We start from the raw sequence: 23,654 nt of genomic DNA, 5'->3' as shown, positions 1-23,654 counted from the left end.
GGTCACAGTTTGAGGATAAAGGGGAAGCCTTTTAGGACCGAGATTAGGAAAAACTTCTTCACTCAGAGAGTGGTGAATCTGTGGAATTCTCTGCCACAGGAAGCAGTTGAGGCCAGTACATTGGCTATATTTAAGAGGGAGTTAGATATGGCCCTTGTGGCTACGGGGATCAGGGGGTATGGAGGGAAGGCTGGGGCAGGGTTCTGAGTTGGATGATCAGCCATGATCATAATAAATGGTGGTGCAGGCTCGAAGGGCCGAATGGCCTACTCCTGCACCTATTTTCTATGTTTTTCTATGAAATGTGTGACTTGAGCATGCATTTGATAGGTATTGCAAGAAATTAGCATTGAAGGTGGTCACGTTATGTGCCACGTTTGTAACTGTCTATCATAATCCTGATTTATTGGTAATTTACTCATGTCTGGTTTCACACATTTACCTTGTTCCTTTTTTTAACAACAGTTCTGCATCAGAAGCCACCTGTACATAAACTTGGTGTTCCACAAAATTATCTTGACACTATTTTGTTTCTAATTTCCCAATTGTTGATGTTTCTCCTAAATTTAAAAACCTTTACTTTCATCCTTTTATTTTTCCCAGTGGAGAATTATGGGAAAGGTTTTGTCAATCTTAATATTCACCTGGAAGCTAAAATGAGATTTTTTGCTGCAGTTCTCTTTTCATTCTATTCCCACCTGTTTCTGTAATCGTATTTGTTGGTCTTTACTTCCTGGGAATTACTGAGAATTTATAGTTTGGAACTCTGCTTCCCTCTTCCCAGTTCATCAGGACTGTACTTGTCCAATTACAGTTTCATTACTTTTTTAAAATAAAAGTCCTTTTGAACATCAAAAAAATATCTCATATGCCCTCTTCCAAAATTCTAGAAAGCTTCATTTTTTTTAACCCAGAATTGATTTAGCATTTCAATTTTACTTTTACTGCGTTACTCACTAAAGACTTTCTTTTTGCATTGACCTGCAGTTGTTTTTTTTATTATTTTCTAATCAATATACTTTTGGATACTTTCTGTTTTTGTTGTTTTCAGAGTTTTATCTATATGTTGTGCCCTTCTGTTTGTCCTGTCTCCTTGTTTTAATATGATGACAACACTAAAGTTAAGAAGAGTGGAGGTGATTTGGATTAATTTCTGTTCCTTCAGGCATGGTTACCATACTTGTAATATGTATCTGTGACTACTTTCATGCACAACTTGGAAGTCACCATCCTTAACAGGAGAAAAGCTGCAGATGCTGGAAATCCAAGCAAATAAACAAAATGCTGGAGGAACTCAGCAGGCCAGGCTGCATCAATGGAAAAGAGTAAACAGTTGCCATTTCAGGCCGAGACCCTTCATCAGGTCCTGATGAAGGGTTTCGACTCCAAATGTCGACTGTTTACTCTTTTTCCATTGATGCAGCCAGGGCTGCTGAGTTCCTCCAGCATTTTGTGTGAGTCACCATCCTTAGCTGGATGCATTTTGTTTTTTGGAAAACTACCCAAAGTGGGGTTATTGAGCACTATTTCTCTTAAATGATTTTTCCTATCAACAGTAACAACTGGTTTTATCAAGTTTGCTCCAACTTCTTCTTCTCTTTTCTTGGAGAGGAAAAAGTAGAACTGGTAATACTTGGCTTCCACATCGTTGTCATATTTATTTTGGTTCTAGAGCACCAGTTTCAAATTATACCTCCCATTCCTTTACCTTTTTATTCTTTTGTGAAGAATAACTAGATGAAGAATAACTCGGGCCAGGCATGTTTGTAATCCATAATATTTATCACTTTTCCTCAGATTCTTCTGTTAATGTCCTCGTTTTAGTTACTTCTCTTCACTGAAATTTGATACTGTATCCTGCACATGCTCTTGATCAATTTACTGCATTGATGCCATCCCAAACACTTGGCTGTACGTCAACCAACTTGAATATCCTCTTCCAACATATTTTGCTGTTTATTCCCTCTTACCAAGAAGCTATTTTTGATTGGCTCATGGGACGCATCATATTGGTGGAACCTTTGTGTGTCTGGGAGCTTGTAACCTGTGTCTTGGGGGAAATTGTTCTTTTTGTGTACTGTACACAGGACCTTCCAGGCTAATGTCATGTAATGCATTGAAGGGTTATTATTGTAGAACTAATGGTCTACAAATGGCAATAACATGTCTCTTCACAATGTTATCGTCATTCCTTTCTCGATATCCTCTTCTCTGCAGTGCTGTGGTGTTGGTGCTCACTTGTCTCTGCTCTGCCATTGTTTTTGTTGGAATTATGGAGAGCCAGAACAGTAATACTACAAGGCATTACATGCCTCCAGGCTTTTCTGTAATGCCTCCATCTCCATATCTCATTATTCCTCTAAAAGTGACATGTATTCTGAGGACAATATCTATGGAATACAGAGTGGGTTCGTTTTCTAAGCTGTGTTACTGAATGCAAGGCACTCATTTTGGTTGATTTTCCGTGTGCAGATGCTTGTCCTGATGGCTGGAAACTCCACCTTGTATTCAAGAAAAGGGCAGAGTTTCTAATAGCGAAAAGTCAGAATAATCTATAACTGAGGCATGAAAAGAAAGCATTGCGATTTTGCATTGGACAGCTGTGTTTTGTCTGTTTGGTCACAAATTTTGCATGATCAGTACAAGAGAGGTTCTGAAGAACAGGTTCAAATCATTTTTTTCCAAAATAAATGTGTTTCTGAGGAATGAAGTCCTTTGCTAAATTTAGTTTCTTCTGTACATAGGTTAACAAGTCTATTTAAATAGTTTCGTCAAGTGCTTGTGGAAAGTAATTATCTCTTGGGGACTATTTATGTCAATAAAAGATAGGGATGGTTTCTAAGCTAATAATGGGAGTTCAATGTGAGAAACTAAATGATTCCTTGATGTTAGCATTTCTGATGACACATTAATAAACGCTGGGACTAATTTTAATTGTCATGTGCTTTTTGAGGGAGGAAGGCAAGTTTCAGTGTCTGTATAAACCCTTTGCTAAGGCGAATGGGTAAAAATGTCATTGTTGAGCTAGAATATAAAAGCTGGAATATTGCTTTTAATTCTGGCCACAGCTTTAGAGAAGGTGCAGATATTTACAGGATAATGCAACTTGCGGGGCTCTATCGAATTCTACAGCTTCAGATATCTTGCCCTTTTTTTTTCTTGTTTGCATCAGGACAGCCATTTGTACATGCTGTTCACAAAACGCGCCCCCCCCCCCTTACCCCCACTGATTGCACTTGTATTGTTTGGCCTACCCAGAAGACCAGGTGATGCAACATCATCCAGACTTCACAACTTAACAACATTGCTGTAGACAAAAGAGATTAACTGTCCATTTTCATCATTTAGGGTTGCCAACTTTCTCACTCCCAAATAAGGGACAAAAGTAGCAGTCAAATACGGGACACTTGTGTTTACCCCGAGAAAGACTACCATGACCATGAAGCCTTGCGCGGGCACTTGTGTGCGCATGCGTGTACATGCCAAATTTTTTTCTACAAATTGGTTTTGGCTTAATCTTCTGGACTACACTGTATGTACATTATTTCTACTTTATATAGGCTGTGTATTTATCATATCATTCCTGCTTTTACTATATGCTAGTGTTATTTTAGGTTTTATGTGTTATTTGGTAGGTTATTTTTTGGGTCTGGGAACGCTCAAAATTTTTTCCCATATAAATTAATGGTAATTGCTTCTTCCCTTTACGCCATTTCGGCACGAAAGGTTTCATAGGAACGTGCTACCTTAGCGGGGGAAATACGGGACCAGGGCGGTCCTGTATGGGACAAACCCAATTTAGCCCAATATATGGGATGTCCCAGCAAATATGGGACAGTATGGCAACCCTACCTTCATTCCACTCAGTGGTCTTCTCCATATTCTTCATTACTTAGATTGTCCCTGCACCTCCCATAATGTGCCAGGTTTTGAGCAATTTTTAGACAAAGGTCTAGTAAAGTTTGCCAGTAGTAAGAAAGGAAAATGGTTTACAGTTCTTAATAGAGCAAGACAGATGAATAACAAGCCAGAATGGCCTTGATATATTTGTTGCTGGAGCTTGAAGAATGGTAGCTGCTGTAATAGTTCAAAACATCCTGGATGTGTGAATGGTTCCAGTAGATCAAAAGGTAGCTTGGTATCAGTCACCTGGGAAATGCAGGAATGCCTTAGTAAGGAAGCCTTAGCCTTAGTAAGCTTTCTACAGAGCACGTAGAAAACTTCACTGTAATTAGGCAGAATTAACATAGATTTATGAAAGGGTAATGGTGTGTGTGGACAGGATATAATCAACATGATGGTCATGTAGAACCATTGCCAGACAAAAAAATTGCACAAACCATTTTGGCTTGTTATTCATCTATCTTACAAGGAATGTTGCTGTATTAAGACCTAGAAACCATTTTCCTTGCTTGTATACAGGCTTTTCAGGGTAATGTAGTGCACATGTAATAGTTGGCTGAAGAGGATATTACGGGAGTCAGCAACCTGACGACATGAAAATCATCTGTGATGTTGGCGTGCCATGCTTGAATTATGTGTATGGTATAGGACAGTTGAGGAAGGATAGAGCTATGTACATTGGAGTTTGACTGAAATATACAAGGTTTTGAGTAAGCTAGACGAGATGAGCTATTGTTTTCTTGTACCAAGTGGTCTTGTCATGCAGTGTAGGGTTAGCTATTTGGGACTGATATTGGGTGAAATTTGTCCAGTGGATCTTCAAAACACTCTGAATCAGGGCCGTGGACTCTCAGTTTTTGAGCATATTTAAATCTGGAGTGATTAGGTTCTTGAACTCCCCTTGAAATCAATTGTTATGATTATCAGTCGGAAAAGTGGGTTTGAGGCACCTTGCAGGAATAAATCCTTTTGTTCTTGTATTTAAAGGTGTCGTAGTTTTCTTGTTTACTGTTTCTGCCAACATTCTGGTTAAATACTTCCGGCAGAGGTGTTTAAAAGGGGGTTGGATAATACCTGAAATTAAAGAATTGTCAAGATCATGACGGGGAAACAAGGACTTGCTGGATTGCTCATTTGTTGAGCCAGTCTAGAGTTGATGGGCAGAATGGCAATTTGTGAGCGGTCTTTGGGGTCCGTGTATGGGTACCTCTGTCCTGGTTTCTGTTTTGGAGAGGAGAGGGGAAACTGTGTTGGTTTGTGGTCTCCAGTTGTGAGAGCTTCTTGTGGGGCATGAGAGGTTCTGAGTGCTGCATTTGTTCAGTGTGGCTTGGTCACTCCATGCACCAAGTAATGTGGACTGTATTATTTGGTTATCTCTTAACCACCTCCAAAATAAAGTTTTCTTCCAAGGTTCTCCTTCGAGTAATATCTGTACAGATAACATGCAGCTTATGGAACACACATCAAAGTTGCTGGTGAACGCAGCAGGCCAGGCAGCATCTGTAGGAAGAGGTGCAGTCGGCGTTTCAGGCCGAGACCCTTCGTCAGGACTAACTGAAGGAAGAGTGAGTAAGGGATTTGAAAGTTGGAGGGGGAGGGGGAGATCCAAAATGATAGGAGAAGACAGGAGGGGGAGGGATGGAGCCAAGAGCTGGACAGGTGATAGGCAAAAGGGGATACGAGAAGATCATGGGACAGGAGGTCCGGGAAGAAAGACAAGGGGGGGGACCCAGAGGATGGGCAAGAGGTACATTCAGAGGGACAGAGGGAGAAAAAGGAGAGTGAGAGAGAGAATGTGTGCATAAAATAAGTAACAGATGGGGTACGAGGGGGAGGTGGGGCCTTAGCCGAAGTTAGAGAAGTCGAATTTCCAGCATCTGCAGAATTCCTGTTGTATGCAGCTTATGGAAATGTTTTTGGTACAGAATGTACCAGGAAAGCTTTAAGAACAAAATTTGGTCCTTTGGACCTGAGTCAGAAATTGCACTGAACAGATGTTATGTTGGTTATATTAATTGCATGTAAATGGCATTGTAAAATACTGCAAATTGCTGATTCTTATTGCAGAAAGTGTTTAAGTTTTACTAGGGTTGCTACTAGCCTTATTTTTAAGGGCTCACTGAAAAACCTTGGTAATATTCTAACTTGCCATTCTATTGAATAATGGAGTACCTTGGTCTTTTGTTCCACAATCACTTCTGGCATAATTGGTCTTTCACTTGTTGATTCAACAATCTCCTATCATGTTCAGCGTGTTGCTTGTGGAGTTGAACACTGGGTAATGCAAGTTCCTCTTCCCTTTTCCAAGTAGTGGCTTTGAATATTCTTTGTAATCTCATTCAAAGCTTGCTTTAGTGCTGCTTGGCTACCACCCGCCCCCCCCCCCCCCCTCCCGGCCAAACATTTCTTTATATGAGTATTTAAATGCATTAATTCTTCAAACAAGTAAGTGAAGGTATATGGCAATAGGCCATTTGTTACCTCTCTCTGCTTTACCTTTTCAAAAGACAGCTGCTTTGTATGATACTGCATATTGCCTCACATTTATTTATTTCCAAGTATTTAGTATCTTTGGTGTTAGCTGGTACACGTTCTGCTTCTTCCGCGAAAGGACCTAATAGACTCCTGTGAGGGTGGGGGGGGTGGGAGAGGAAAAATAATTCTCCATTCCTCTTCTAAGTGGGCATGACAGGTTAGATTTGAAATGTTTCCAGAGACCTGACTGTGGGAACAAAGTTACAAGGTAGAGGTGGTCATTTTGGTCTTCTGAGATGGTAGTGAATTTCTGGGAATGTTTATTTCTTGAAGGCTATGGAGACTAGATCATTAGAAGTATTTAAAGTGGAGGTAAATGATTTTGAATGACTGGGAGATCGAAGATTGTGGTGCGGAGGAGGTAGCTGGGGAGAGCATGCACAACAGGTTAGACGAAACAGATAAACTATGATAGTATTGAGTGGGTGTGATAAGGAGATGTGGTGCTGGCCAGGTTGAAGGAGTCAGGTGGCCTCCACTAGTTTTGTGTTGTTCAGATACATTTATAACTACTAGTTACCATTTAGCAAGACCATTGATTTTTTTTTTTGGATGTTTGACAAACTGTCAAGTAGTTTTGTTCTTTCTGCAGCAGGTGTAGTATTGACATGTGTTTGGACTATGTGAAGGAGCACTGGCCCTCTAGTAATGGTTCTAGAATAGGATCCCATGAAGGGAGATGATAAATTGGGTGTTGAATCACCACAGTTGCCAGCAAAAGTAAAAATGAAATTGACAGTATCAGAAACTTGAATATTCCAGATGACTTTTCACTACTGGATTCCTGAACAGCTGTTTGGGTGGAGTTGGGCTTTCCTTCTAAACTCTTCTTGGACAAGGTCTCCAGATTTTGGTTATGTCTGCACTGCTACTCAAAACCCATGTTTGAGATGTGCATCTTTATCCTGGGAGGATTGGGAAAACAGTATCAGCTGTGTTTGAGTCAGAGCTACAGATCACGTACATGAAGAACTATGCTGCAATTCTGAAAGAATTCCACAAATGTACAGTGTTGCTTAATACATTCTGAGAGGAAAAAGGAAATGTTGCATTGCATCTTAGAATTTATTACTTTAATGAGATTTGCACAGTAAAGGAAAAAATTTCATGGATGTTGAAGGTCACTGATAAGCAAAGGAAATGTTTGAAGAACTAGGGTATGGAAGGAGAAGTAGTTAACCTTTCAAATGTCTAATGAAACTAACTTTTTTTCTTTTCACTGCTTCCTGGTATGATGAAATCATATTTCTGTTTATTGTAAGATTCTTGAATATTAGGTGACATTGGCAATAGCTAGTCTTCCTTTACATATAAGAAGCTGCTTGAATATGCTTAGTGGGATTAGAGTTGAGTGAACAGTGTCAGTGTTAGAAATATGGTTATTAAAACTAAGTGCTGTCTCCTATAGGACAATGAATTGGATGGCCCGTTGTGGTAAACCATGTATATATGTTGTAACTCGGTTACCTGTCTGGACACACCCCTCTGCTGACTGCCCCTGTGGCTCCTCCCACAGAGTCCTGTATAAAGGTGTTCGTCTTGCCCCTCCCTCTCAGTCCGGGGGCAGACACTCACTGTGGAGGTCGTATTGTACAGCGAATAAAAGCCTTTCAGTATTTTTACCAAACCTCAGTCTTTTGGAGTAATTGAAGGTGCTTCAACCATAGACTGGCTTCTGTGATGGTGGTGGAGATCTCAGGAGGAAGTCTTTTGGCTGAATATGTGCATGCTCCATCTTTGTCTGTGGCCCTATTTCTTGCTTGTGTTAGCTGAGTATCAGTATTACATGCGTAGGACTTCAGAACAGGGTGCTAGACTTCAATCTGATTCATTGGTTTTAAGATAATTTACCTCTGCCTGTTGCCTGCTGTCGTGACTGTTTAGCACTCATGTCGACCGATGCTACAGTTTTTACTACCTCATTTTTAGACATCAATTTAGTGAAATAGGATAAAACTTAAAGGTAACATTTCATTTTTTTTAAAGATGGGTTCAACTTTTTTATCCCTTTGCAATTCCCAGACAGTTCTTTCAAGGTGAGGCAAGGCATTCTTTAAGGTCTCCTGTCCAATAGTTATTCCTCCAGGTGACATTGCTAAAGTAATTTCACTTTTCATTACCCTGAACTGCTGTGTTGGGCTGACTAGTATCCAAATTGTTGATGTAGGCCCCATAGTACAATGGTGACCACACTTCAAAACTATTTCAAATGCTTTAAGCATTTTTGAGTCAGGAAACAAAAGCCACTTGTTCAAGCTGGTGTCTGACAAGTAGCCTTTGCTTCAAGTAGCGTGATTAAAGCTCTAGCTTTGACTCTGTGGTGGATCGTGCTTTAGTTCACACAAAGTGTGGGCTGTGCAACATTGCATGGATTCCAGTTGGCAAATATTGATATTATCACTGCATTATCAACTGTAGGCACGAATTAAACATATTTTCTGGCAGCTGCTCTCTTTCCACTTCCACTTGCATTGCACAGAGTGGTCTGTCTGGTAATACCTTCCTGCACGGCGCTGGCTTAGTTATGGTTGGCAAGACCCTGTGTTCCTTGTAGCTGTAAACAGCATAATGTGGCAGAAGCTGTAATGCTTTGACAGCTGGTTGGCTGAACTAGTCATCAGACAATATGCAAGTGTATGAATATAATGGATAAATGACAGACGCTATTGCAAACATTCAAAAAAATCAGGGTTTTAAGATATTACCTTAACTGTGAGAAAACAAATTAAGCTAATTAATTTAAAATAAATATTTAATAACTGATACCATTCTTCATTGAAGTGAATGCTCATTTACTCATACTGCCTTATGAAATAGGAGGCTATTCAGCCCCTTAGGTCTATGCTAGGTGTCTATTCATTACTTCCCTTAATTCCCATGACATATTCTGCTGTTCTCTCCTCGTGCTCATCAACCCTTCCCCACACCCCCTACTTTGATTCTTCTGGCACCCCCATACACAAGATTAATTTACAGAAGTCAGTTTAACTGCTCATCTTGAGGATGGAGGAAGAATCTGGTGACCCAGATGGGGAAAATGGATCCCACAATCTCTTTGACCCACTACCATCAGGAAGGTGGTACAGGAGCATCAGCACTAGGCCTGCCAGACTGGGAAGCAGTTTTTTCCCTCGACCTGTGAAGCTATTGGAAACCCTGCCTCCATCAAGGTCTTGCCACTAGGGCACTGAACTATTAACTGTTTACCTGTGCTGAACTTTACTACATGCATTTTGAATTGTATTTTAACTTGTGGTATATAATTTGTAGTATAATATTTTGGTTTGTGTGCTCTGTGTAATGCGGGTTGTGTGGGTGGATCCTGCTCCAGAGAAATGCTGTTTCGTTTGGTTGTATATATGTACAGTCAGTCGACAATAAACTTGAACAGATGAAACCCACGTAGTCACAGGGAGAATGTGCAAACTTCATGTAGACAGCAGGGGAGGTCAGCATTGTTACTGGACCTGTGTGACACTAGCATCAACACTATCTTTGCATATACATTGAAGTGGGAACATGTGGTGGTGTAATCTGGTGGAGCAACATTCTTCACTGGAATATTTGCTTTATTTCACACCAATAATTTCCTTGATGGTGAGCTGCGGCTTTCAGTGTCATCACTGGTAAGTTCTCCTCCATTTTGTGCACTAGCCTAGCTTGAAATAGTATCACACTTCTTCGTCATTGCTGGAACTAGTGCCTGAAGATCCCTTCATAACAGCTCTGTATGGATCCCTTCACCACAAGGACTTTAGTGGTTCCTTCACTCTGAGTACAGATGTAAAAGAGCAATAAATACCAGCCTTGCCGGTGGTGACTACAGCCCAAGTGTGAAGGTATCTCATGGTTCTCTGGCAAGTCTCTTAGAGGCATTGAGTGGAAACTTGGATACCTTTTCTGTCTGCTATTCCTGTTAATGTTACACAGTTGGCGAGACCATGAATGTTGGAATGACTGGGATGTTTTTAAAAAATATATATTGATAGCAAGAAATATCTTACAATTTTATTTGCTTATTTCTTGAAGGCTTCAAAGCATTTTTCATGCTTTTTGGAGAGTAGCCTATTTCCAAGGCTTGCTGTGAATATGTGCGCAGAAAGATCCCACAAGCACAAATAACATGTTTGTATGATGGTGGAAAAGATGATGTGGCTCTTCAGGTTTTCTTCCAACATAAAGGTGATGGACATCTTAACCTGAAAAGGCAACAAAGGGCTACATATAAAATCTCTTCCATAGGACAGCACTGTATGCACCTTTAATGGAGTGTGCTGGTTTTATAAGCTGTAAATGGAGTCAATTGTAAGGGGTTTCTTCTTTTATGTTATTGCTGAGGCTAATAGAATGGCTTCTTTGTTAAGTTTAAAAAAAAAATGGCTTCTCTGATGTTAACTGCTGAGACAGTGGTTCTCTCTCTAGCAGCTTGTTTGGGTTATACTACTGATAATGAGAATTGTATTCATTTGCTAACCAATTGGGATAGATGTTATTCTTGTGTGTCTGTAAACTATTGTTTTCGTGGGCCTTGGGGCAGAAGGTGCGATGGGCACAGAGAGAGGAGACGCGATGCTGTAAGCTGGCTGACGGAACGGACCCCGAACGGGAGTCCGAGGCCCAGGGTCTTCGGCGAGGAAGGACGTGCTGGACGCGCCCTGGTCGACCACCGTGGTTGGTCACAGGCGGTGGGTCGAGGGGGTCGGAGGGGATCGAATGGTGGAAAGAAGACCCCGTTAATTGAGCTCCAACGGTTGTGCATGAAGTGGTTGAATTCTGATAAGTTTGGCGCCTTTGGCTTTCCTTTTATATTGTATCTCTTCTAATTACTTAGTTCCAGTAAGATCACAGATTGTATTCTGTAAATCATGTGGTGTATTGTCTGTTATTTGGCGGGGTGGGGTACATCACACAGCATCTACCCAAACTTGATTACCCAGTTTGGTGGGGCCGAAGGCTGCTCCCCCTAGAGGAAAGTGAGCTGAGCGAGCCTGAGGCTTACCAGGGGGCCACACAATGAACACAGATCTTACTCCCAAACAACTTAGCTGAGTTCAGTTGTTTGAATAAGGTTATTCCAATGGAAGTAATGGTTTGAAATTATTACGTGATGTTGTAACAAACATGAATTATGCAAGAAAGATGAATTGAAATAAAACTTGCTGACGTGTACATGCAATTTATTTAACTACTTCCGTTGCTGTGCAATAGACTTGCATTTGTGGAGCTTACCTTCATCTGGAGATTCAAGTAGGTGGTTATTAATTTTTCTCTGAGATAATAAAGCTACAGTAGGTTTAAATGAGTTCCTGGAGTGGTCAGTTGGTAGTTTGGAGTAGTTCCCAATCATACACACTGCCTGAAAGTTCAGAAGCAATAGATTCACCAAGTGGATGTTTTCGATGTAGTGTGAAGCAGCTGAAGTGAGTGATGATACTCATAAATTACTGCTCAATCTTTGTTTTATCAAAACAAATTCAGTGCTTGAGATCATACATGAAAGAAAAAAGGTGAATCAATTTAGTGATGCTATGAGTTGATCTGTATAAGCAATATGCAAGGTAAGCTTTTTGCTGTATCTTGATACATGTATCAATAATAAATTAATCCTTAATGTTGTAATTATTACAGGTGCCAGGGCTGGTTCCAGTGTGCAAACTCTCAAGAATGGAGACGGATAATAACACCCATCAGGCGGTGGCAAAGGGTTTATCGGTGGACAGTGAGTTGACTCTTGAGCCACTGATAATGTGCAAGCTGTGCCTTTGTGAATACGCTCCTAGTAGAATGACCACTCTGGAGCAGTGTAGCTGCGTCTTCTGTACCCTGGTGAGTGCTTTCAGTTACTCATAACAGAGGGGAGCTTGTTGAAACTGAGCCCGGTGCATAGGTATAACTGAGATTGTTTTCATTTTGATTGATCAGGAGTGATGCAGCTTTACTGTAAATGGTAAATCTCAGGAACTTACTACTTCCCTGTCTCAGTCCCTGACACTTGTTTTTATTGTCTCTGATCTTCATTTCAGTGTTCCCATAAATTAGTTCCCATAAACTAGAGCTATTCCAAGACCATTATTAGAGCATTTCAATCCAACCAATCTATTTATCTTCCTCTAAGCACTTAGATTTTCCATATCCTTTTAATCTTTTTCTTTCATCCCTTGTCCACTTTAATTTGATGGTTGATACTTTTTCTGCCTCAGTCATGAGTCTTGGAAGTGAAAAGTTTATACTTCTTGGTGCAACTAAATTTCTTCAGCACTTCCAAGTTCATTGTATTGCAAGTCAATCCAATGACGTAATTCTAGAGAAATCAGAGATTTTCTGGATACTTTTATATTTCTAATCATCTGGCTGCGTCTATATCAGTGTTTCCCAATTTTTTTTTATGCCATGGACCAATACCATTAAGCACGGATACTGTGGACTGTTCCAGGTTGTGAACCCTTGATATAGGTGAATCCTCACATCTATCTTTCATCCAGCACGTAGACTGTTTCAACCAATTATCTTGGTTTTAAGTAAACTCTTGGTTACTTCATGGTCTGTATCTCTGCCAGATTCAGTAGCAACGACCAAAGTGCACACAGCCCTCTGATCACAGGGTGACAATAGAATTGTACAGGACAGAAACCAGTCCTTCAGCCCACCACATCCATACTGATCTTTTTGCCCAGCTATAGTCATCCCATTTGCCCACATTAGCTCTGGATCTTCAATGCCTTGCCTCTTCAAGTGCCTGTTTAAATGAGTCCTAAACATAGCAGTTGTATCCATTTCCATGCCAATCTCTGTCAATCCCAATACCAACCACACTTCGTGATAAATCAAAAATAATTTTCTTCTGGGATCACCTTTAAGGATCCTTCTTCTCACCTTAAACTTATGATCTCCTGTTTTGATACGCCTGTTATGAGAAAAGGATTCCATCTGTTCCTTTTAGAATTTTGTGTCAGATCGCCCCTTAATCTCTGGTGCTGTGCTTCAGGGATTCCCAACCTTTTCTGTTATGGACAAATACCATTAAGTAAGGGGTCCATGGACTCTGGTTGGAAACTCCTGCTCTAGTTAAATGAGCCTATAATTGCATTAGAGAGTGTGCAGGGAAGATTATCGTCTTCACAATTAAAGTTTAACGACTATTGCTACTTTTAGTGAATAGTTTATCTCAAATTTGCTGACGTGTCTACCTTTGGTTTAAAATATGTATATTCCTTTTCATCTACAGTATGTTTAATGTTCTATTAAATTATCCAATAACCCCAGTTTTGCTAATCTTAACCAGATCATTGCACAGGATGAGTTGATGTGATCCTTCTCTCTTTCCCAGCAGAATTCTATTGCAGAACCTCTGGGTGGTGGAACTAGCTCCAATTTTGTTTTCCCCTATTGGTTTTAAAATCCAATTTACTCTGCTCCTTTGTCTAACTTTGCAAGTGGTGTATTGTCAAAGGCTTTTCCAAAAGTGTGTCTTCCTCTACACCCTCCTCCCATGTGGAAAATAGCAGCAGGCTAAGCAACAAAAGTGAAGAGAGATCACATTTAACTTGGCCCATTATTATTACAAATCTATAGAAAAGACAGTGGTTCCATTAACATTTGTGTAGAATATGGAATTCATCTGGTTTACACTTCTGAACCCTTAATTTGATTCCAAACTCTTGAACGCATTTACAATCTGTTCACAGAACTATATTTTGGAATATTTCAATAAATTACAAGGTAACTGAGCATTCAGTAAAAATGTATGGATGGAATTATGAGCAGAAATTTGTTTTGCTAAGAGTTTTAATTGCAGCAACACAGAATATTCATATCACTTAAAATATCACATTTTGAAGAGGAGCAAAGCCCAAGGTTCTCCGATGCATTAAACATAGCAGACATTTCAATGCTAATTAACCAATGTTCTTTTTTTTCTCCCCCCCCCCCCCCCCCCTCATGTTTGGCCCATTAGTGCTTGACACAGTATGTAGAACTAATGATCAGAGAAGGTTGTGGAACTACAGTCACATGTCCAGAGCTGGAATGCCCTAAAAATGGTGTCTTACAGGATGCAGAGGTAATAGTATTTTGTGATCAATAGGAATTGTCTTAACATACTGATTTTTGGATTTAAAGTTGTAATATTTCTTCAAATTACAGTCATCTGTTAATGTCACATCAAATTGTAATGCTTCAACCAATCACTTTTTGTCAACCTATTTCTATTGATATCTCAGTGAATCTGTACTCCCTGCCATGTGAAAGTCATTTGTCACTCTTTGGGGTCCAACACCATTGCCCTGCCTTCAGTATTTTACAAGATGCTGTGAATTTAAGGGAAAGAATGGAGTGAAAATGGAGCAAAACACTCAAATTAAATGTCCTCTTGGAGTTCTAATTTTTCCATTGTCACACAAAAATCTGAGAAACCATTTTTAAAAGAAAAAAAAATCCAACCTGGATTACTTTAGAAGTAACATAGCAAACTAAAGAGTTCTAAAGTGTTTGATATTGGATCCAGAGGAATAATGTAATCTGTTTATGTATTAATCTGCTTTCTGTGCCACTCAGCGATACTGAATAGTGGAAGGATGTCAGACGAAATGAGGTGGAAATGTATGTATGCCAAAAATACAAGCAGAAATGTTCTGTGTTCCACCAAACAGTGCAACCAGAGTATTGAAGCACTCCCACTGAAGTGCCTGTTAATGTCTTTGTTAGAAATGAAAAGCCTTTACTTGTGAGTTGAGGCATTATTTTTAAGACACTTTAATGGCAAAAGTAAAATGTGCTTTGTATCCGAGAGCACCTGTGGCTTACTTGGATCAACAAAATCACTCAGAGCCTTTGGAGAAGTTTGACTAATGGATATTCATTTCCCATTGGTTGCACCAGTACCTGACGTGCCAGAATTCAGAACCAGGCTGCTGCGGTGGAATGTTTGCTTGGCTCCAAGCATCATGTGCCGCCTTCCTGCTTTTTTCTAATGGCTAATTTAGGCAAGCTTACTGTATTATTGTAGAACATTCATGCGGGTCCTCTCCTTGTTACCAATACTCAACAGGCAGACATTTGGGAGACAGGCTGGATGGATTTGTTGGCTGTTAAGGGGCTGCAGGTACCTTCTGCTGCATGGGAACTTTCTATGCAGAGATATTCAAGTGGCTGAGTTAAGCGTTTTCGCCTAACTACACCTTGCCATTGGTTTAAATATGTTGCTGGGTGATGGCATTTCTGACTTGTGGATTATTCACATTATGCACACTTCTCAGGCACAGAACCCTGTTGTAATCTGGGGAGGACTTGTATGAATTTAGTGAAGTGTGAATAGCATGCTTGTATCAAAATCCACTTCTATTTGTATGGTGACCCCTTGATAGAACCGATAACTTGACTTGTATCAGTGCAGAGGCTTTCCTGGCAGTGTTTTGCAGTGCATTTTGGTAGCTTCCATGGGTGAAGTTGTTGCTCCTTGGCTCTTATTTAAAATTTGCAAATATAGGAGTTATCATTGTCCAAGTTAACAAACATTCATATGGTTAATCAATATCTAAAAACATGGGCTGGGCTGACAAATGAATGTGACTATCAGAAAATGGGTTTCCCATTTCCTGTTGCTTGCTAGTATTCCTAGTTTAGTATAATCCTCTTCCATTTTCCCAAAGTACTTGGTTTGGTTTCAAACTCATGGGCTGGGTTGAAAGTGGAATTGTAACCTCAGTGTCAGATTTATTATGTGCATTCATTTATGGAATTGTAAGTTATCGAGCCAAGTGCTCTGTCTGCCCTGTTAATTAACTTTTATTGTTGATTGTTGAACTAGGCAATGATGGGGCCCCCAGTTCCTCCGATCACCTTCCAGCCTGTATCTCACCCTCTCAACCACACCGCCATCTGCTAAATACTGGTGATCTTCCCTCTTCCCATTCAGTTGTGAAGCATGGTTAATGTTAATGCATCTTCTAACTCTACAGGCAGTTTGACTCCTAAGTTATTCTAGAATTTTATTCCTGGTTCCATCATTTGCAGTTTCTTTTGTCGTCTTGCTTCATGAAGCAAGGCAGTAGCACTCAAGGCTAGCACTCAAGGCCAGAACTCCAGGCCGTTGTCAATGGCACAATTGATCCTTGCATGAATTTTATTAAAGCTGAGTTTTTGTTTTTTTTACTTTTTTGGGAAAGGTTGTGTCTAAATTATACAACTCAATTTAAAAAAAAAAACACCATAGTTGAATTGAGGATATTCAAATAAGCAAAGGATACAGGTAAATGCTATTAGTGTAGAAGGCAAAATGTCGGTATGAAGGGCTGAGGGCCTATTTCTGTGCTGTGTGACTATGACATGGCAGACAAAATTGTGAAAAGCCTCATTTTACTTCAAGTAAGAGCAAACAGAAGTTTATAAACTTATTTCTAGGAGGGAAAACAAATCGTTTGACTTGTATAAACACTTACTTAAAAAAAAACATTTAAATCATGCCATTAAATTATGTTCCAGGAATTCAACACTATAATACAGGAATATAATTTGTTTGGATGTGAGATCTCGTATAGAAATGAGTCGGTCTGGAATTGGTTGGGTAAATGGCAAACTCAGGAATGACTGAGAAGGAGGAAGGAAACTGGTGGAGGAGCTGGAGGCAGTCAGCTCTCTAAGGGATTAGATCAGGAAATCTGGCTCACGGTGTTAAACGTTTGGTATCGTGGGCATTTTGTAAGTGTGTGCTTTAATAATTTCTTAAGCTTGAACCATTAAAGAGCCAGGCATGAGGTTCGAAGCATAACTAAACTGAGGGTGCAGGGAAATATAGAAATATTAGGTTCAAATACCTGTGTCTTAATAAGTGAGTGGTGAAAGTGAATTGTTGAAGATTGGAATCTGCTTGTGTAGTTGGTATGATTTGTCATTTGAAGATCCATTTTTTTTTTTTTACCTTGACCAATGCCATGAAGTTATTGAATTTCTTATGGCACTGCACTTACATCCTTGGGGTCAAACTGCTGCCACTGAACTCCCTTTATTTCTGATCCCACTGGATTTTGCTAGCATGTTTGACGTGTTCCTTGAGTTCTTGATGATCCATGATATCTCTCTCCATGGTCTGGCAAGTTGTGCAATCCTTCAACCTTGTAGATTGGGTCTGTTTTACTTCCTCCACACATCTGTTTGAGTGATAATACATACAGTATCTCCTTTAAGAGTTTCGGGTTAGCTTTTAGTGGTGCTTCAAAGTTCTGGATCCCTGCCATCATTCAAGAAAGAGGATGCCAGTCATGGGTTAATGTGTGTTGGATTTCCTCCATCCATTTTCAGATTCATGGGACAGCCCTCAATAAAATTATTCTGGACAGGAAGTAAAGTGCAATTTTCCATTAAACTTAAATGTTTTGAACACGAGATTCTGCAGATGCTGGAAATCACAAAATGCTGGAGGAACTCAGCAGTTTAGGCAGCGTCTAAAAACATTCGATATTTTGGGCTGAGACCCTTCATCAGGATTAAAAAGGAAGGTGGTGGGGGGAAGAAAAATGAGGTGATCGGGGGAGGGGAAGGAGTACAAGCTGGCAAGTGATTGGTGAAAGTGGGTGAGGGGGTGATAAGTGAGGGAGGGGGAAGTAGTGAGAAGTGGAAGAAGTATGGGGCTGAAGGAGTCTGATGGGAGAGAAGAGTGGACCATAGGTGAGAGGAAAGGAGGGGGGCACCAGAAGGAAGTGATGGGCAGGTGAGGAAAAGAGGAAAAGTGAGAGGGAAGCCAGATTGGGGAATAGAAAAGAATGAATGGGCGGGGCGGAGGCGGATCTACTGGAGATTAGAGAAATTGATGTTCATGCCGTCAGGTTGGAAGCCTACCCAGGCAGAAAATAACATCAACAACAATAGTAATAATAATAATACCTTATAGAGCACTTTTCATACAAACAATGTAGTTCAAATTGGAATAAGGTGCAAACATAGAAGTAAAAGACAAAATGATGTTAGTTAAAAGCAAGTTTAAATAAATAGGATTTGAGTCGGCGTTTAAAAGTGCCAACTGAGTCTGCATCCCTTGTAGTATTAAGTTGTTGAGTTCCACAGCTTAGGAGCATAGTTTTAAAAAAAAAATGCTGACCTGCCAATTTTCTTTTGAGGGGAATTATTTAAATTTAAAAGACTGGCGGAAGAAAATGAGCAGGATTATAAAACAAAATACGAGGTGTGTCTCCTCCAGAGGAGGCCTTAACCCACACATTGGAATGAGAAGTAGAATTAAAATGGGTGGCCTTTGGGAAAAGCCGGGCTTTTGTTGCAGTCAGAGTGAATATGCTCGACGAAGCAGTCCCCCAATCTATGTTGAGCCTCACCAATGTAGGAGAGGCCACACTGGGACTGTCATTTGCAGTAGATGACTCTGACAGACTGTCAGTAGAGGTGTTGCTTCACCTGGAAGGTCTATTTGATGGTGAGGGAGGTGGTGAATGGGCAGAAGTAGCACTTGATCACTTGCAGGGGTACGTCGCAGAATGGAGATCAGTGGGGAGGGCTGAGTGGACAAGGGAGTTGTGTAGAGAGCCAGCGCTATGGAAAACAGAGATTGAGCGAGGGAAAGATGTGTTTAGTGATATGGTCCCATTGAAGAAGCCGGAAGTTATGGAAAATGACACACTGGATGCGGAGACTCATGGTAGGCAAGGGCAAGGGGAACTTGATCCCTGTTACGGCAGCAGGGAAATGGGGTGTGAAATGGAGGAGATGCTGGTGATTGATGTTAGAGGGGAGACATCTCAGATGTTCTGGAATGGAAAATCTCATCTTGAGAACAGATACAGCAGGGATGGAGGAACTGAGAAAACATAAATATTTTGACCCTGCTATTTTTAATCCAGTTTCTAAAAGCTATCTAATTCTTGTCACTCATGGATTCAATTGCTTGTGTTTTTATGATCCAGACTAGATTGGAAAACCATTCACAGGCAACAGACTTGTGACATGTTTGGAGTCATTAAAGCCAAGGGGCAAGCAAACTAAACAAATTGAGCAGTGACAAATGTCAGTGCTGATGCCATGAAACAGGATTTAAAAAAAAAAATCAACCCCTTCTTCCCAGATACGAGACCAGTGGCTTCCTGCAATTATAAAAGATGAGATGCAAATTTTGTTCATTTGCATGATGTAAATCAGATGAAAAGTGAACAGAATTAGATTTAGTATCATCGGCATATGTCGTGAAATTTGTTAACTTTATGGCAGCAGTACAATGAAATGCATGATAAATATAGAGAAAAAAGCCAGTTACATTAAGTGTGTCTATCAAATAGTTAAAATAAGTAGTGCAAAAAAAAAACAGAAATTAAAAAAAGTGAGATGGTGTTCATGGGTTCAGTGTCCATTTAGGAATCGGATGGCGGAGGGGAAGAAGCTGTTCCTGAATTACTAAGTGTGCCTTTAGGCTTCTGTACTTCCTTCCCGTCAATAACAGTGTGAAGAGGGCACGTCCTGGGCGGTGAGATACTTAATGACGGATACCACCTTCCTAAGGATACTACAGAGGCTAGTACCCATGATAGAGCTGAATAATTTTACAAGTGTCTGCAACTTTGATCTTGTGCAGTAGCTTCCCACCCATTCCCTGTCCCGCCCCCATACCAGATGGTGAGATGGTGATGCAGCCTGTCAGAATGCTCTCCAGGGTACATTCATAGAAGTTTTCAAGTGCTTTAGTTGACAAACCAAATCTCTTCAAACTCCTAATGAAATGTAGCCACTGTCCTGCCTTCTTTATAGCTGCATCAATATCTTGTTTTGTTTTCCCTCGCCTGACCACAATCAGCTCTTTGATCTTGCAGACAACCAGTTAGTTGAGTGCGAAGTTGTCACTGTAACACCACTCAGCTAACTGGTATATCTCGCTCCACGATCCTTTGCTACTTTTTCTACATTTAATAGCGAGCATGTACCCTTTACTGTTTTCGTGCAAGTCTGACACAGCTATTTTGCTTTCTCTGTGGGGCCTGATTTTGGAAAGCACATACATAATTTGTACGATGCAGGTGTGATTGAGTTGATTGACTAATGTGGCGGCATCCGTTCGTCTCACGAGACCGTGGATCTGCGCCTGGAAAGTTCCAGGGTGCAGGCCTGGGCGAGGTTGTATGGAACACTGGCAGTTGCCCGTGCTGCAAGTCTCCCCTCTCCATGACACCGATGTTGTCCAAGGGAAGGGCAAGGGCTGATACAGCTTGGCACCAGTATTGTCGCAGGAGTTGCCAGAATGAGGCAACGTTGGACTGCCTTGGGGACTCCAGCTCCGGATTTGTCCTCAGGGTTTATTCCCAAAGCCTTTCCCATGAGTGGGTATGGCCGCAAGGCAGCGGAGGTTTGAAATCAGAGCTTCCCTCTCTTAAATGGACTGCCTTCCCAGGCTGATGAGCTCCAGCTACCCGAACTAATGTGCAAAAACCAATTCCTGCAGATTGGCATACCCCTGGATCTTGGGCTACACTCAATACTGAGCTATTGTTAAAAAATAATTTAACTATGTCACTGTTGAACAGGGAGAATTCAATCAGACTGGTTATATGTTGGGAGTCCTGACCTGTTTGGAAAAAATGTATTAAATTCAGCTGTTATATCAAGCAAGTAGACATGGTCTTTAAAGTGAATAATATCTTGAAGGATGTGAGAGCCCAAAACAATGTGATTATGCAAATATTAGAAGAATGAACTAATTAGGTCAAAGCATCGACATGTGATAACTCTTACTGCCACAGTGAAACTAGAGGACTGCTGTAATGCAGAGGAAGTGAGTGCAATCACATGTTAAATGGTGAGGAGCAAAAAATTGCAGACGAGAACCAAAAAGACTGTTGTTGAAAGGATGGGTAGAGTTTGGTCAGTGTACAGAAGAGAAGCTGAAATGTTTCACAACTGTTGCAGTGTGTTGGTATGTGAACAGGGAGCATCAGATGTAGTCATAGTGATAATACAAAGTACTTTGAGAGTTCTGTCTGAACTTCACACTGTACTTAAGTAGCCAGAAGCGGGGGTTAGAAACACGAGTGATTGCAGGTGCTTATCTTCTAGCCTTCAATTTGAGTGGGGACAAAACATTTTTTAAGCGTATATGAAATGTAGGTAAGATGGTTTAATGATATAACTCACAATGAATAATAACTTTGTTTTTGAAAGGTTTGCACCTGAAATGTGCTGGCTCTGTTTCAGGTATCTTGAGGGTAAATAATAAGAGAAGCTTCTGAGGGAGGAAAATCTGCTAGATGGCAAATGGAACCTATAGCACTAAAGAACCATCTTCTGAACATGCATCAAAAAATGCAGGTTGAAAATAAAAAAAAATTATTTTTTCTTAAACATTTGAATGAATTTCAAGACCATAAGACATCGGAGCAGAATTGGGCCATGTGGCCCATCAAGTCTGCTCTGCCTGATTTATTCTCTCTTTCAACCCCATTCTCCTGCTGTCTCCTTGTAACCTCCTATATTTTTATATTTCCTTTCTTGCCTTTTTTGGGGTTGTGGTCTGTAAATTCCATAAAGATGAATTTCTCTTACTGGAGCAGCTACAAAGTGGAAGGTCAGCTATCATCTGCATCAGTCTTTAGACAAATTGAGTGTTGTGCAATGCATTGCACACATTACATGATTAAAATGTATTATATTTGATGCTTTTGAAGATATCTAGGTGAATACCAATTGCAGGGAGTTACAAAATTCATCTTGTGTTTCTGCCTGCAGCTGAAGAAAGGTAGATTTTCATTACCTTGTATCCCTAAGCATCAGAAAAATATTGTTTGTATTGTAAGCAATTTCTCATCTGTTTAGTGTTTGATCAGACATTACCAGAAATAGTGACTCATTGCTGTCACAGATTTTTGCCAAGTACTGTACCAGACCCACCCTGGTGTTTCATTCAAAACTTCTGAGTAGCAAGCAAATAATACACTGATCTAAACAATAAATTAAAGTTCAAGGAGAGAATTATGGCTGTTCATATGACACTTGTTTCTTTTTGATTGAGATTTGGTTATTGCAACAAGATTCGTATACACATAGGATTTGTGAGGGAAAACCAGTAAGAAGATCCAGGTGCTACATCAAAAGCCATTTTAAGTTTTCATACCAGCTGATAAATCTCAACCTGTGATGATTTTTGTGAAATTATTGATGTTTTTATTTTGGTGATTTCCTAAATCATTGCCAGGAACATAGGGTGTTAACGGAGTGCACTGAAAAAATCTGAAATTTTGCATACCTTTACAATGGGAAAAGTGAATAACAAAATGGAATGGGAGTTTATTAAACGTAAGAGATAAAAAATTTTCAGCAGCAGGGCTTTTGATGTTGACTTGTCAATAACAAATCTGCTTTTGCTGTGGTTCAAGGACGTAATGAGCACTAGGCCATAATAAGTTCATAAACTTGCCTCTCATCACGTCTCTTGCATCTACCCCCAGCCCTTCTCTGGTTCAATCTGCCTATTAATGCCCCTGCCTCATTCAATTGTCTAATCACCTTTAGCCCCTGTCTCTCCTCTTCCCACCCCCAAAGTGGCCATCTTCACTTTCCCTAAACCTGACGCAGGGTTTTGAGCTGTAACATTGACAATTCCTTTCCCCGCTCCCATCCCTGTGTACCTGCTCAACCTGCTGTGTTCCTCCAGCAAATTGTTTATTGCTGCAGTTTCCAGAATCAGTCCTTTGTCTCCATGGTGCCACATGGAACAGTTGTATTGATGGAGGATTTTCATTTTGATTTGAATCAAGTGTTGCTGCTTTCAAACATCTGACTTTCAAGTGGGTGAGGGGAGGATGTGGTGAGGAAGATGGGCTCATTTCTCTTGCACTTCAGAAAATTTTCAGGCTTTGTTTGGAAGTTTTGTAAACCTATAACTATTGTTTATTTTTATTGAGATACAGTGCTGAATGGGCCCTTCAGGCCCTTTGAGTCGTGCTGCCCAGCAATCCCCTGATTTAATCCTAGCCTCATCACAGGACGATTTACAATGCCCAATTAACCTACCCAACTGTACATCTTTGGACTGTGGGAGGAAACCGAAGCACCAGGAGGAAACCTACACGATCACAGGGAAACATACAAACTCCTTACAGGCAGTGGCGGGAATCGAACCCAGGTTGTAAGGCATTGTGCTAGCCATCAAGCTGTTATGAACAATGCTAGCAATTAAACCAGGATCTAATATTTTAGGAACTTGCACAAGGTAAATATTAATTGTTTTTTGT

At 40.4% G+C, this 23,654-nt stretch overlaps 1 protein-coding gene across 1 annotated transcript in view; it reads left to right on the top strand.

Annotated features, from left to right (window-relative positions):
- Window positions 1-23,654, top strand: part of LOC140212589 (E3 ubiquitin-protein ligase RNF144B-like) — a 62,614-nt gene that overhangs the window by 10,002 nt on the left and 28,958 nt on the right. The window contains exons 2-3 of the mRNA XM_072283567.1: window positions 12,067-12,264; window positions 14,393-14,497. Coding sequence (XP_072139668.1) covers window positions 12,103-12,264; window positions 14,393-14,497 — 267 coding nt within the window. The 5' untranslated portion in view covers window positions 12,067-12,102. The remainder of the gene's footprint in view (window positions 1-12,066; window positions 12,265-14,392; window positions 14,498-23,654) is intronic.

This window comes from Mobula birostris, chromosome 19 (assembly GCF_030028105.1).
Source record: "Mobula birostris isolate sMobBir1 chromosome 19, sMobBir1.hap1, whole genome shotgun sequence".
In the NCBI taxonomy this organism is placed as follows: domain Eukaryota; kingdom Metazoa; phylum Chordata; class Chondrichthyes; order Myliobatiformes; family Myliobatidae; genus Mobula; species Mobula birostris.
The sequence above is the reverse complement of the archived record's forward strand: the minus strand, read 5'-3'. Positions and strand labels throughout refer to the sequence as shown.